The sequence below is a fragment of the Phaethon aethereus genome, assembly GCF_964289735.1.
Source record: "Phaethon aethereus genome assembly, chromosome: 1".
In the NCBI taxonomy this organism is placed as follows: Eukaryota; Metazoa; Chordata; class Aves; order Phaethontiformes; family Phaethontidae; genus Phaethon; species Phaethon aethereus.
Window position 1 is genome coordinate 81078342 of NC_138575.1, and position 14735 is coordinate 81093076.

Consider the following 14735-nt stretch of genomic DNA (forward strand, 5'->3'; position numbering starts at 1 on the left):
TTATGGACAGAGGAAGAAGGAAATGGAGTGACTTTTATGTATTATACCTGTATCGATAAAATTTTGCTTGTGTTTAAAAAGATCTTCACCCCACCTCAGCAGGCTTTTGAAACTTCTCATTACTTTTTCTGATATTGATGAATTAAATGGAAGATGCTTCCATCACCACTCATGCAAGAGGTCCATTACATCTGAAAACCTCAATGGTCAAGCAGGATAAGCAGCACAATGTATCTCCTTCTTCAGTTTTAAACAGTTGCTTCTGTCATGACTGCACATATGTAAGCCATTGTATCCTTTGGCTGACAGCAAGTAGCTAGCAGTACTCTTAAGCCTGTCTAACTTGAGTAATAGGCCCTACCTAAGTTTGGATGAAAAAAAATCTTTGGGGATGATGACTTCCATCACTGTAGGAGCAAATTAAAGCAATATGAGACAGAAGTGATTTCAGACTTTATCATCCAATATACTTTCCAACATGAAAGCAAAAGATATCAAAGTTGCAGTGGTAAATTGTGATGTTCAGCTGGTTGTCCTTTATGTTTCTGAGACAAAAATCAATTAATTAAATTCTGCTCCAATTTTAGACGATCCATCAGTAGACTGCAAAGCTCTGTAACTGCCCCAAGGTAGCCCAGGTCTTGCTTAGGTAGCTTGTTAAAACAGCCTAGTGAAACAATTTCAGTTTTAACCGAGAAGCAAGCATCCCCTGGCTGCAGCACGTTTAATGAACAGCAGTACCGTACCGCATTCCAGTGCTGTCTCGTTCTGTTTGCTTCTTGTGGCTGCGACTCACACGAGAGCTTCTGCGAAACCATGTTAAGGCGCCAAAAGATGCCAGTGGTTTTGCAGCCCAAGTCCTTGTGTGTGCGGCAGACAACCCAACACCTCCTAGGTCTTTACAGACCTCCGCATCCATTAGCAGAAATTTGGCAAGATCCGGTAACCTACTCAATTACCCTGTTGCTATGGTTCTGCAAAGTGGTGACTACAGACTTTCCTTTGATGAAGACACCACTGTTTCCTAACTACTATTATGATCATAAAGGTATGATTGTTAAAGGAATCTTGGTATCAGAAGTTTCAGATCCCTTCTCAGCCAACTCAGGAAACAAAATAGGGCCAAACCCAGAAGGGATGAAAATGTTTCAGCAAAATTGCACAGTAAAAGTTATTCTTTCTTACAGAGTCACTGCATAAATCCTCATATAAATAAAACTCCCAACTAACTTTGCCAGCAGCAGGAAGAGGAGAAGGAGAGAAGATGGGATCAGGTGGCAACAAATGATAGCCAGAGAAATGTTACTGATTTGGGAACAGCTACCTTTCATTAAAGGAATGGAATCCATCCAGATCCTGATGACTACTTAGTTAACTACTATCAGAGACAAATCCTAAATTAATACACAGGAATAACTACTGAGAACCACAAGCATTTACATCAGCTCATCTCGGTTACGTTATACGGAAACAGACGGGGAGCATTCCACAGTGCTGCCTGTTGCCATGCTGTAGCTGTAGGGACAGTAGCTCTGTAAACCACTATGGAGGTTTGCAACTGAAAGGCCAGTTAGGCCCTAAGGTCTTCATTTGAACACTTAATACAGGGTTGTGAAGTGCAGGTAACATTTTGCTGGTTTTACCCAATACTCAATAAAACCACTCCAGTTAAATGACACCCTAACAGGACATAAAACTGGGGTGGAAACGGTAGATGTTTCCTACATTCATTCCATGTTAGGCTGGTTTCTTTTCCTCCTCCCTGTCTTTACATTTCCTTCAAACAGTCAAGCCACTCAAAGAAATGTAACCAATCAAAATTAGACAAGACAATTCCACAGGAAACATAATAATTCTGAATTAAAAACTAAAAGGATTTTTCTTTGCTTACGGAAGCCCAAGTACTTGTGGGACACATTTGGCATGGGCAAGAGCAAAGAAGTTAAGGAGAAACACCAATCTACTAAAAATTCAGTTTTCAAAATGCAACTGTTGTTCTTCATTCACCTGGACAAGCTCGAGGAATGGGCCCATGTGAACCTCATGAGGTTCAACAAGGCCAAGTGCAGGGTGCTGCACCTGGGTCAGGGCAACCCCCAGTATCAATGCAGGCTGGGGGATGAAGGGATTGAGAGCAGCCCTGCTGAGAAGGACTTGGTGGTACTGGTGGATGAAAAGCTGGACATGGGCCAGCAATGTGCACTCACAGCCCAGAAGGCTAACCAGATCCTGGGCTGCATCCAGAGCAGCGTGGCCAGCAGGTCGAGGGAGGTGATTCTGCCCCTCTGCTCCGCTCTGGTGAGACCCCACCTGGAGTCCTGTGTCCGGCTCTGGAGCCCTCAGCACAGGAAAGACATGGACCTGTTGGAGCAGGCACAAAAATGATCAGAGGGATGGAACACCTCTCCTATGAGGACAGGCTGAGAGAGTTGGGGCTGTTCAGCCTAGAGAAGAGAAGACTCTGAGGAGACCTTATTGCAGCCTTCCAGTACTTAATGGGGGCTTCTTGGCCAAGAAGGCCCACAGCACCCTGGCCTGTATCAGAAATAGTGTGGCCAGCAGGAGTAGGGAAGTGATCGTGCCCCTGTACTCGGCACTGGTGAGACTGCACCTCGAATCCTGTGTTCAGTTTTGGGCCCCTCACTACAAGAAGGACATTGAGGTGCTGGAGCGTGTCCAGAGAAGGGAAACAAAGCTGATGAGGGGTCTGGAGAACAAGTCTTATGAGGGGCAGCTGAGGGAACTGGGGTTGTTTAGTCTGGAGAAGAGGAGGCTGAGGGGAGACCTTATCACTCTCTACAACTACCTGAAAGGAGGTTGTGTCAAAGTGGGTGTTGGTCTCTTCTCCCAAGTAACCAGCGATAGGACGAGAGGAAATGGCCTCAAATTGTGCCAGGGGAGGTTTAGATTGGATATTAGAAAAAATTAGAAAGTGGTCAAGCATTGGCACAGGCTGCCCAGGGAGGTGGTGGAGTCACCATCCCTGGAAGTGTCCAAAAATGTGTAGATGTGGCACTTCAGGATATGGTGTAGTGGGCACGGTGGTGTGGGGTTGATGTTTGGACTTGATGATCTTGAAGGTCTTTTCCAACCTTAATTTTGCTGTGATTCTGTGATTCTAAGAAAGATGGGGACAGACTTTTTAGCAGGACCTGTTGCAACAGAACAAGGTATAATGGTTTTTAACTAAAAGAGGGCAGGTTTTAACTGGATATAAGGAAGAAATTTTTCACAATGAGGGTGGTGAAACACTGGCACAGGTTGCCCAGAGAGGTGGTAGATGCCTCATCCCTGGCAACATTCAAGGTCCGGTTGGATGGGGCTCTGAGCAACCTGATCTAGTTGAAGATGTCCCTGCTCATACCAGGGTGTTGGACTAGATGACCTTAAAAGGTCCCTTTAAACCCACAGATTCTATGATTCCTCACACACACACAGTTTACTCAGCTTCAGCTTTAGGATATGATGGCTGGTCCAGTGAAATTTCACCCGTTATTGAGCAGATCAACGTTTGCATCTACCTTGCACACTTCTCACACCCACCAGCCTGGTACTTGCTTTGCTCTCCTGCCCTCCACCTCCCCCAAATATCTCTCCTTTTTTGCAGGGTGCTGGAAAGAGAGGAGAATGCCGTTTTCTCCTCCTATCAGCTTTCAAAGTTCACCTTAAGCAGCTCACCAATGCTTACATGACACGCTACAGTAACCAGGCTGTTGGCTGGCTGTAATTAACAATGGTTACATTAGCCAAACGGCTTGCTTCAGTGGCATCACCCCCGTCCACATGTATTTAGTGTAGCACAGATGTTCCCTCATACATTCATCCTGCGTCTCAACTTTTATTTCTAATGCACAGAAAAAAAAAAATCAATCTTGAGGCAATCCTAGTATCTCTTTAAAGCTGCTTTTAAAATTACCATTGAAACAGCCAATTCCATAATTCCTTTCCATCCTCAAGTGTTTGCAGAGACCTGCACCAGTAGTTTTATCCTTAATCATACAGAGATAGCTGTTCTTGCTAATGAGGCATACTGACAAAGCTCAGAAAGGAAGAGAGACCTGACTACACCTCAGAAGAGACGAGAGAAGGTGGATTAAGGTTGGATATGAAATTAAAGTGCAACAGCTGACGTGCCCACAACTCTGAAGTGAAAGGGAAACATGAAAAGAGGGGACTTTCCCATTAGGTGTAACTTGCTTTTTCTAGAAAACTGTCCAAGCACAGTTGTAACTTCTACAAAAAGGACAGCATATACGAATCCTAACAGTAGCAAATGTAACCAACAAGCTTACGCTGCATTTATTTTGGGAAGTTTTCTTACTTATTCTTTGTAAAGGCAGCCGTGAAACAATTTGGAATGAAAGGAAGATGAGAAAATAGGTTTTCACATCACTTTGTATATTTCCTATAAGCCTGTCGGCTAAGGCTCAAAAGAGAACCCCATGCAACTGCCTTTCACACCCAGAGCCTGGCAGCAAAGCCAAGGAGAAGGGGAGAAGAGAAGAAATTCAGCTAGAGAAGAGGTTGACAGCTGAGACATCCCAGCCACCTTCTCCAACTAATGGAGACCAATTCTAAAGACCAGAAGAGCAGCCTTTCACCTTCACAATCAGCAAACAAGTTTTTCAACCAAGTAATTTGAGGGGCTGCAGAACCAAGAATCCCACCTGCCACCGGTGCCCATCTCATGGTAGATCCTTGGGAGCTATGAGATCCTAAGGACTCTTCTTGCATTGCCGGGGCCCACACAGCACTGCTGCTTGGTCACACCAGCAAATCCACTTCTAGCTTGGCTCAACCCGAAAGTACTTTTCAGGGCGAGACACTAATATGAGGCTCTCCACTGTACAAGTGATTATTTTCATAGGCCTTGCAAGAAATTAACGTTATTTTTTTCATTTAATTACTCCTTTTGTCAAACCTTACTGAAGTTGACCAACAAGCTTAAATATCTTTTGTGGGTGACAGCAGAGAGACAGACAACATGGCAACTCCTATGAGCTTGGCTTCCCTAAAACTTCAGGCTGAGAAAAGCCTATGAAGTGTTTTCTACCACATCCCCACAGATCCAGCTGGCCCTGCAGCTCTGCGTGCCTCACACAGGATGCACAGAAAGATCCCATCTTGTGCTCCTGATGGAGACCATGAACATGTCTGGTTTTCACAGGTCATGGAGTCTGCTGGAAAAGCTTAAGGCCAATGCACACTGGTAACAGAGCAAACTTTGGCATTTCTCTTAAGTGCCATTCAAATCAGATACTGCTCCTTTTCCCTCTACTTTGGATTCGGACTGTTTAGAAAAATCCAAAAGGGCCAAAATTGGTTTTCTTCAATGAATTCTTGAAAACAGGCTAGAAGCAAGTTCTTTCCTTTTCTGCCTCAAAGACCTAATTGTCTGCCAGTCCATCAGTGTTAACTCAGCATCAACCACAATTATTTTAAAGCAGGGAATGGAAAAGGTTGAAGACCTAAGTGACAAGTCAAAAACAAAGATGACATGCAGGTACTAGGAAAGGATTGCAAGAAGGAGCTTGTGTATTTGGCAGAAGATACCACCACCTTTGTTAAATCCAGAATTTGCTTCTTCAGTAATGGCACTAATTATTCAAAAATTTTATATAGCCATATACTAATATTATATTAGGACCCCTTTTTAAAGGGAAAGGCAGCAAAACTTGCAGCTACCTCCACAACATAATATTTAGACCCTGTAATTTTAAGTAAGCCTTACCAAACTTCTGTATTCACCAAAGGTATGCAGTGGAGTACTTTCCTGTTTAGCCTTTTTTCTTTTTTCTCCTAATAGCAATTTAGAATTTGTTACTGCAAATACTGATTAGTGCCAGGCACGTAACGTAACATTATTGAAAACTAAAAAAAATAAATCAAGTTTAAACAGCACTATAGCAAAGACAAAATATACAAACCCCTAACTGTAACATTTACTTTGCCTCAAAGCAGATCAGAGGCTCTTGACGCTGTGACTTAACAGCACTTTCATGGTCGCATTCCCATCAAACATTAAAATGTTTACCTAAAAGCTGCAGTATGGATTTTTCCCTTGCTGTAAGGAAGGAAAGTTGTAAACTTTCTGACTCACAAGTTTTATGAATCTACAATGTTTCCACTCTGTTTAAACGAGCTGCAGACCTCCACAGGCCATTACAATTCACGCATTCCAGCTCTGCTCGGCAGGGATGCTTGCCATTTTCCATTACATAAGCTGAGGCTGGAGAGCCCCGTTAGGAGCACCACCATCCCCGCGCCCGCCCTCCCCTCCCCTCCCGTCAGCCACGGGGAGTCCTTCCACCGGATTCAAGGTTTCACGGTTTGGGAAAGCTGGGGGTGTTTTTATTACGGCGGCGTTCAGAAAGTGGCCCCGCTATGCCAGGTGCTTTACAAGCACAGTAGCAAGGGAAGGCCTTTGCCCTGGAGGGTTTCTGCCTTTGGCAAGACGAGGTTAATAGGCAGGTTAAGCAAACAAGGCTTGGGAGGGGGGCAAGAATGGGGTCAAGACCCCCCTCCCACCCAAGTGGCATACGAAAAAGTCAGACTAACGACACATAAAGAGAGCATATTGAACAGTCACGCTCGCCCTTTCTGCCTTTAAAGAAAAAAAAAATAAAGATACCCTCATCATAATTTCAGTCAATTAAGTTTCACAAGCATCTAGTGGTATCCAAAACAAAAGCAAACTTAACAAGTTATTCTTGGGTTTGAGAAATGTTAGGAGAGCTCCACACTAGTCAAACTTCGCTCTCTCTCAAAAGACAGCAAGTGGATACACATATGAAAGTAATAAACCCTACTCCCATTCTTCAAGTGCTTAAAACAATCATGGCACTAAACGAACACTCAAAACTGCATTTTAAGTATGAAGGGTGGGAGGATATTTGCAGAGGACTAGCTGTAGCCAAGGGTACTAGTTTTTCTATGCTCTTATTAAAAATTCATAGAGAGGGAGACTTTCGAAGGTGGCAATTCAGAGCTAAGCTCTTCTCTCGCTCTCGTCTCCTCCCCACCGACACTGGCCGCACTCCATGGGTTACAGGACCACTTTGGGAATGCTGCACTCCCTCGGCAAGACTTTTACCTCTTTCTTTAGAGACCAGCTTTTAATGGCATCAGCCAGACAGTGCTATCAGGAAGGCCGGCATCATTGTGCAACTATCTTTCCTTCTCTAAACACTGGCAGGATGTTTAACAGCTCATTCTCACTGTAATTATTTCAACTTGCAGATAACTTGATTATTTTAATCGATAACCGTCATTTGAAGGTGTGCTCTTCTCCTTGAGGCACTCTGCAAAGACTTACAAGGAACGCTCAGAACTTCAGTTGGCCACAACCAAAAGTTATTAACCTCCAAATCCAAATGTTAAAAGGTGTTAGGGTGTTAGCCAGGAATTTAACAGCACAAACCACAGCCACCTCATGCCATCTTTCAGTCCATACGGAATATCCTCCTACTTGGCGTACGGGACTGCAGAAACAGGGAAAAAAGCTCAGTCTTGCAGCCCTGGTCACTTCAGGAGATAGAAATGACTAGCTCTACCTATAAAAGAATATTCTTAAGATCTCCAGCTCCTCTGCCACAAGGCACAGTTTTTCTGGTGACAAAGTGGAGAGACTGCACTGGGCTTTTTTTCCATCCAGCTTTGCTTTAGGCAAATAGACACAACACAATGGTAAATGTGCCCTAGAGATACTGGCATTTTTATACTAGGATTCCTTTAAATGGACTTCCAATTTCAAATAGTTTTAAGAAAAATGCCAGTATAAAGAAGACTGTAAAACTGTAGAAGAGTTCCTGCCTTGTTTCCTTCTCCTTAACGTCCTCCATGCAAGTCCTCCATTTGTACACAGGCTTTGTTAGGTGAGGGACAGGTCAGGGGGAAACGATGTGGGAAGTTGCAGCAAAAACATACCTTTTGCAACAGTCCCTGGCTAATCACTCACTGTTCTGTTTCCAGGATCTTCGCCCTATCTCACTGAACTCACTCTGTTTGCTGTTTCTTTACATACTCAGCTTATGACTTCATTCATCTCCATTCATTGTCCACTGCATATGTCACCTGCATTCCTTACTGAATACAAAATTAATAATTTATGTCTTTCTGCTTATGGTAGCTTTGTGCTCTGTAGATTATCAGAGAGCTCTTGTGAAAGCAAAACGCATTAAATCATATTATTGCTGACAATTTTCACAGGCAGAAGGGTAGCAGATATTAGTAGGCAATTCATCACTTCACCTCGATTACCTGTCAACACCATTTTTTTACATGGTGGCTGTACCCACAGTCCAGCCACGGTTTTGGGAGGGAGGCGTACATCTCCCCAGCTCAGTGCTCAGTGGTTCTGCAAGACAAATGCAGACTTCACGCTGGGCACCTAGAAAATCTGTAATTCTCTGCTAGTGATTCCCTGAATTATACAGATAACTTGTGTAGAAAGTAGCATGTAGAAGTTTATGGACCCCTTTTCAAGACAGCTCTCATCTGACTTGAGCGTGAGACCAGTTGTTCTTTCCCAGTAGTCTTTACTTCATCCACTGAAGGATGGCAGCTTCATCTCGAGCTGTGAAGCAACAGAAAGTATGCAACTTTCTATACAGAACCCTGATTACATCTACAGATCAGGTGGATGCTATTTAATGAGAAGCATAGCTCCAAAGGAATACAGCCACGTACAGATCTACACCTCAGCATACAGGCACCAGAGGGTAAAACTGTACAGCCAATTCCAGAAGCTAGGTTAAAACCCCACTTATGCCTGTACACTTTATAATCGGGTACATTATGTAAGCTTTCCATACTGATTGTTCTCAGTGGCATTGAACACCGCAGTACATCAAGTCTAAGTGGCAATTCAGTTACTGACAGAAAAATATATCCTTCATGGTTTTCTGGCAAAATACACTCTGGTCTCCTAGCACTAGTTAGAGTTCAGTGGAACTGTTTCTATGATCCTGCATTACAGTACTCTGAAGTTTAGCTTGTCCTTCTTGGATATCTACCATTGTTCCACGTCCACCCCAGTACAAGAATTCTTGCTTTTGGTTTCAGTTCAGAGCCAGTACAGTATTCCTGTGTTCAGCTATTAAAATTTTTAATGTCCGGTTGGAAATACAGAAAGGTAGGTATTTCTGGTTGTTTTCTTTTTCTCCCCAAGAAATCCTTCTGCTTAGCATGAGTTTTCTGTAATAAAAATAAATGAATAAAAAGCTCTGCTTCATCTTCATCATGGGCAACATTTGAAAGGTAACCATCATGAAGAAGACATCTGCGCTTGTACAAATAGGAATAAGACAGATTAAGAGAAGTAGGGAAGAGTGAGTGTTTTAGGAAAGTAGAACATGAATCATTTCCATTCGCATAGTGGAAGAGAATTTAAGCAAGGCTCTTGGCGTTTACCACCTTAATAATTCTAATTCATCAAGCAAGAAACGGTAATCTCTTAACTGTTTCTGCAGAGCAAGCAGAAACGTCACAAAAACACTGTAACTAGGAAAAGACTCCATAAAAGTAAATCCAGTTCTCAAAATATGGGAAAAGAAAGAATCAAGTCACATCCCTGTGTTTACATCTTATTTAACTCAGCAGAGTAGATGCGATAGTGGGAGTGGAGTTAAGCCTTCAGTACCCACATTTCAGTATTTTGGGCACTGTTAAAAATTAAGAACCGGAACAAATATTTAAATTTCAGAGAACATTCCCCACCAGATTATAAATACTTTTATGAGGTTAGATCAAGAGCTTAAACTAATTGGTAAAGGTTCCTTTGAGGTCTTTACATTAGTTACTTCAATGAAAAACAACCTCCAGGGTGGAGCATACCTTTATGCACAACCTAAATAAAAAAACACCTCACTGAGTGCTCAGTAATGGGGGGAGGTAGGAAGAACAGATGCAGGAATTTCAGAAATTTGTTAATTGCTCCTTATTCTATCTCAACAAAAAATATTTTCTTACCCCAAAATGTTTATTTAAGGTCACTCTTTCAAGTAAACCACATTGAGTGGCATAGGGAAAACTGAAGTCCAAAGGTTTTTCTTTTTACACGGTGCACTGACCTCTGCTCTCATTATGGGCCATAAACGTTTATGAGAGTTCGCCATCAGCTTGCTGAGACAACACATTTTATCTAGTTTCCTAGAGCCATGTATCAATAATCTCCATGGAACTTTCCATAAGACCAAATCTAGCACCTTCTCCATCACACCACATCCAAAAAGGTTTCTTGTGCATGTGTGTTTTTTAAGTACTTATTTTTTTAATAGAACCCGTCTCTACAACTACCTGAAAGGAGGTTGTGGTGAGATGGGTGTTGGTCTCTTCTCCCAAGTAACTAGTGATAGGACGAAAGGAAATGGCCTCAAGTTGTGCCAGGGGAGGTTTAGATTGGATATTAGGAAAAATTTCTTTACAGAGAAAGTGGTCAAACATTGGAACAGGCTGCCCAGGGAGATGGTAGAGTCACCATCACTGGAAGTGTTCAAAAAACGTGTAGACAGGGCACTTCAGGACATGGTTTAAAGGGCATGGTGGTGGTGAATTGATAGTTGGACTTGATGATCTTAGAGGTCTTTTCCAACCTTAATGATTCTGTCATGTAAGAAAATAACAGGACTGTGAAATGTATTTTCTTATGTAAGGATTAAAATCAGAACACATTTATTATAAGAGAAGGAAATGCTAGAGACCTAAAGGAATAGAGCTGACATTAATTACTTTACCACTCATTCATTTTAGTTGGATATATTTCCTGAAGTGAGCACCTACCTGTAATAGATCAGTAGTAAACACTTTCCTTGCATTTCCCTTTTGTTCTTATACTCCTCTACCACAGGTTTTAAAGCCATTAGTTGTTTCTGCATTCATAAATATCCCCATCATTTTCTATTTAACCAAAAATAAGATGAAATTCTCAAATCTAATCTTGGCTAAGAGAAATGCATTTGACATGCTAAAATAAAAATCCTCCTTTCTATAAGGTGGGTTTTACCACCTCAGATTCCCTTTCTCTCCCTCTTAGCTGCACGTGGCTAAGCTCACCTCAGCTAGCTAACGTGCACTAGTATCTTGTATATGGTTCAAGCTGCATTATCAGCTTGAACAGACAACTACCATGTGCTAGAAATAAAATAAAAAACTAAACCAAAACCAAAGCAATTTCTCATAGTATCAGTAAGACACATGCAACTGGCATTTGCCCAGACTATGCACTGGGGGGCTGGGGAACACTCCCTTCCTGCTACTGTCCATTCCTACAGGAGCCACGGGCACACTTGAGGCTGGAGACACTCTGACCACCTCCTTCATGTGGTCCAGCAAAGGAACAAGGAGATCAAAGCCATGTCTCACACAACTAATCTATAGAGTGACAATAGAAGGAAGCAAAGTTTTTTGATACTCTCCTTTGCTTGGCCTTATTAAGGATCTTTCCCCCCCTGCTCCCTCCCCGCAACTTCTCCCTGCCATGAGGTTTAAGTCTTAGTTTTTAGATACATGTGTCTCCCTCCACCACGGAAATTAAGTTGTGAAAAGTCTGTATTGCTGCATGAAGCTGTAATACGCTTCTAGTTATTAAAAAACCTCAGGACAGATGAGCAGAGCTGGGTATTCAAACAATAAAAGGACTTCTTAAGAGGCATCAACTGCTTCTAGACACCCCTATTTTTTAAATAACAGTTTTAAATTTAAGGGAGTATTAACCACATATTTCAGTGATCTCACATTAAGCATTTAGTGTGCCTAGACACCACACATTTACTTGGTGGCTCATATAGAAGAAGAGTTACTTAACTTGTAGTCCACAACCCACGGGCGTAATTCTTACCAAGAGAGCAAAGAAAACAGAAGCACCAAACATAGCTCAGGCAAAACCTTACTTAGTTTTCTGAAAGTACAGCTCATATGAGCACCAAATGTACCTGTCCAAGTGCAGAAATTATTCATTTTTCTCTGTAGTCACTTTCAAAATAGCTTGGGAAAATTCTCTCAGCAACACATCCACCTCCCTATCACTTTCATCTGAAGTCACTACAAACCTCAGTGAAATCTTCATGCTAAGAGGAAGCTTCTCTCTGGAGTTCTTTCTCTTTTCCTCATCATTATTCAGTCTCTGACTGTAGTTTTAACATTTCAGAGACTGTGTATACACTTCATTAGATCACTGATCAAGTCACTGCAATGGATTTCCTACTTGTATTCGTCATCCCCTCTTCTTTCAACCCTGAATCTACTTCATGCTCCTCCTTGTTCCTCCTTGTGAACACTGTCTACTGTTCCATGACAGAAATAGCAACACAAGCACACGTTAACACCAACAAACTCTGTATTATAAGGACTTGCATTTCTATGGATGCTTTGACCTGGGATTAAAAAAAAAAAAAAAAAAAAGAGAGAGAGAGAGAGAGAGAGAGAGGAGAGGAAGAAACAGGTAGGGATGAGGGAGAAGACCTAAAGAGAGTACTACCACTTAAGAAGCTGAAGTTTAAAAAGTCATACAAAAATCATCTCCATAACTCTGGGAGTTCATTTCTCTTGTTATTTTGGTAGTAATTACCAACTCAGCAAGGAAGAAATTTTCCTCCTAGCACACACAATACTTAGAAGACCAAGGAAGCACATTTCTTGTACTATTTTTGACCCTAAAATAGCAGACATATGCATCTAAAAAAACCCCGTGTTGACCAATTTCCATTTACACAGCACTAATGGTGTAATATATCCCCTGTAAGATGCAATTTCTAAGCATGATATGTATTATGAGTGTCACTATATGCATAAAGAACTACAAAAAAAGCTATGCTATAACTTAAGTTTATACCAGCACTGTTGCAAAATTGTGCTTACGTCAGCTATGACGACAGCTGAATAACTTTCCTTTATTCTCCTTATTCGAGTGTTTTGGTTTTTTTCTTGGTACATCATACCTGAAAGCAGATACACAGAGCTGAAATTCTTCTCCAGTTTGCCCAGGAGCACAGTAAGAAAGCAGTCTGATGAGAGAGAGGTCACATCTTTAGAGCTTTGGTCATACACCACCACTTCCTGCTTGCAATCAATTTCAATCTGAAACACAAGTAATTCAGGGTAAGATAGGAAGGAAGAAGATGATTAAAAGCACCACATTATCACCTGCATCAGGGTTCCCACATATTTGCTATGCAGCAGTTCAGATATATAGATTTCTTATGTAGCTGTATGCAAACCAGTTTTTGTTTCATACTTAATATGCCCGATCAGATTTAACTTTGAGAGTTTGTAAATTGATTATTTGCTCCAAGTTGAAGCATACCCTGTAAACTTCTACCATTAGGTAATTGTATGTCACTTGTAAAATGCTTTATCTTCAGCTAGGTTAGTTGGTTTGTTTAAAAACTAAGCTTTTTAAAAGAAGACCCTACCTCAGTTTCTGCTTCTCGGGTTTTTTGTGCATACAGTAGGGAGACCTTAAACTGCCTAAAACCACACACGTTTTAGCCATCCACGCAACTTTACATATGAAATATGCTTTAGATAATAGTAATAATAACAATAGTAGTAATAATAGGCTTCGGTTTTTAACATGCCAAAGCAAGAATGTAATAGATTACTTTTGTAACCAGAACATTTGAAACAAATGCCAATGGATTAAAAAACCCAAAACACATAGATACTTATTAAGTTTAAACAGCTTAGCTATTTTCTTATCACTAGTAACACCATTTAAAAAAAAAAAAAACAACAGCAAAAAACCCAACAACCAAAACCCCATCAAACTATTCACATGGAAAGTATTTTAAACAGCAAGTAGGAGTCAGGATTGACAGAGCTACACTTTCTTTGCAAACTGTACGACTACTTGCTAAGCAACCCCTACCACCATGGACCCCAAAGAATCCTTCAAAGTTTAGAATGTTTCCTGCCTTAATTACATACATTTAATTTTCTGATTTGTGAACTGTGATTTGCAAGATATACAAGAACCCTGAGAGCATTTTTTCTGAGTAATTTCTGAATTCCTCCCCATTACCGTGTCATTTAGGGAAAGGCAGGCTACAAAGAATCCTGAAGATGAACTTAGTAGTAACCAATAGCCTCTTAAATCAGGTAAGAGCTCAGCAAAACTCAGTCCCCCAATTATAGTTTTTTTTAAATGAAATATCTAAAGAAAAATTATTACAAGTTGATTTCCAGGCACTCCTTTAGGCAAATACAAGGAACAACAGGAAAATGACCCCTACCTTGTGTTTTGCTGAATGCTGAATGAGCTCTGTAATCAAAACTTTGTCCTGCTGCAGCCTCCGCTTCATAAGCTTGGAGCAGTTGATGTTGATGGCATCCAAGATGTGGGACGTATTGTATTCCACAAAGGGGCGGCTATCAATCAGCAGCAATGTTTCTGTACCACTCTCCAGCAAAGCCACCAACTTCTCAGCGACAATGAGTTGAGTCCTGATCATCTCATCGGCCATGACAACAATAAGGCCTCTTTCACCACCTCCCTCTCTAATTTGCTGCGATGATGTAATGGCTGTGTACTCAAAGGCTTAGCCACACCATTGTACTAGAAGTGTATGAGGTCATGCTGGTAGTGACTGGCAAAAGAAAAGTTAAACCCATTTTCAGAAAGAGCTCTTCAACTGAATGTCTCCTCCTGCTTCCAGTTGATGTGCCGTTACAAAGGGTTCATTCCACAAAGCAGCCCCTCACATCTGATTCATCGGGAGATGACTATGGAGTAGCCATTT

General features: G+C 41.6%; 1 protein-coding gene across 1 annotated transcript in view; it reads right to left on the minus strand.

Annotated features, from left to right (window-relative positions):
• Positions 1-14459, minus strand: part of DUSP16 (dual specificity phosphatase 16) — a gene marked incomplete at its 5' end in the record, with an annotated part of 31697 nt that extends 17238 nt beyond the window's left edge. The window contains 2 exons of the mRNA XM_082014177.1: positions 12936-13074; positions 14229-14459. Coding sequence (XP_081870303.1) covers positions 12936-13074; positions 14229-14459 — 370 coding nt within the window. The remainder of the gene's footprint in view (positions 1-12935; positions 13075-14228) is intronic.
• Between the last annotated feature and the right edge of the window lie 276 nt (positions 14460-14735).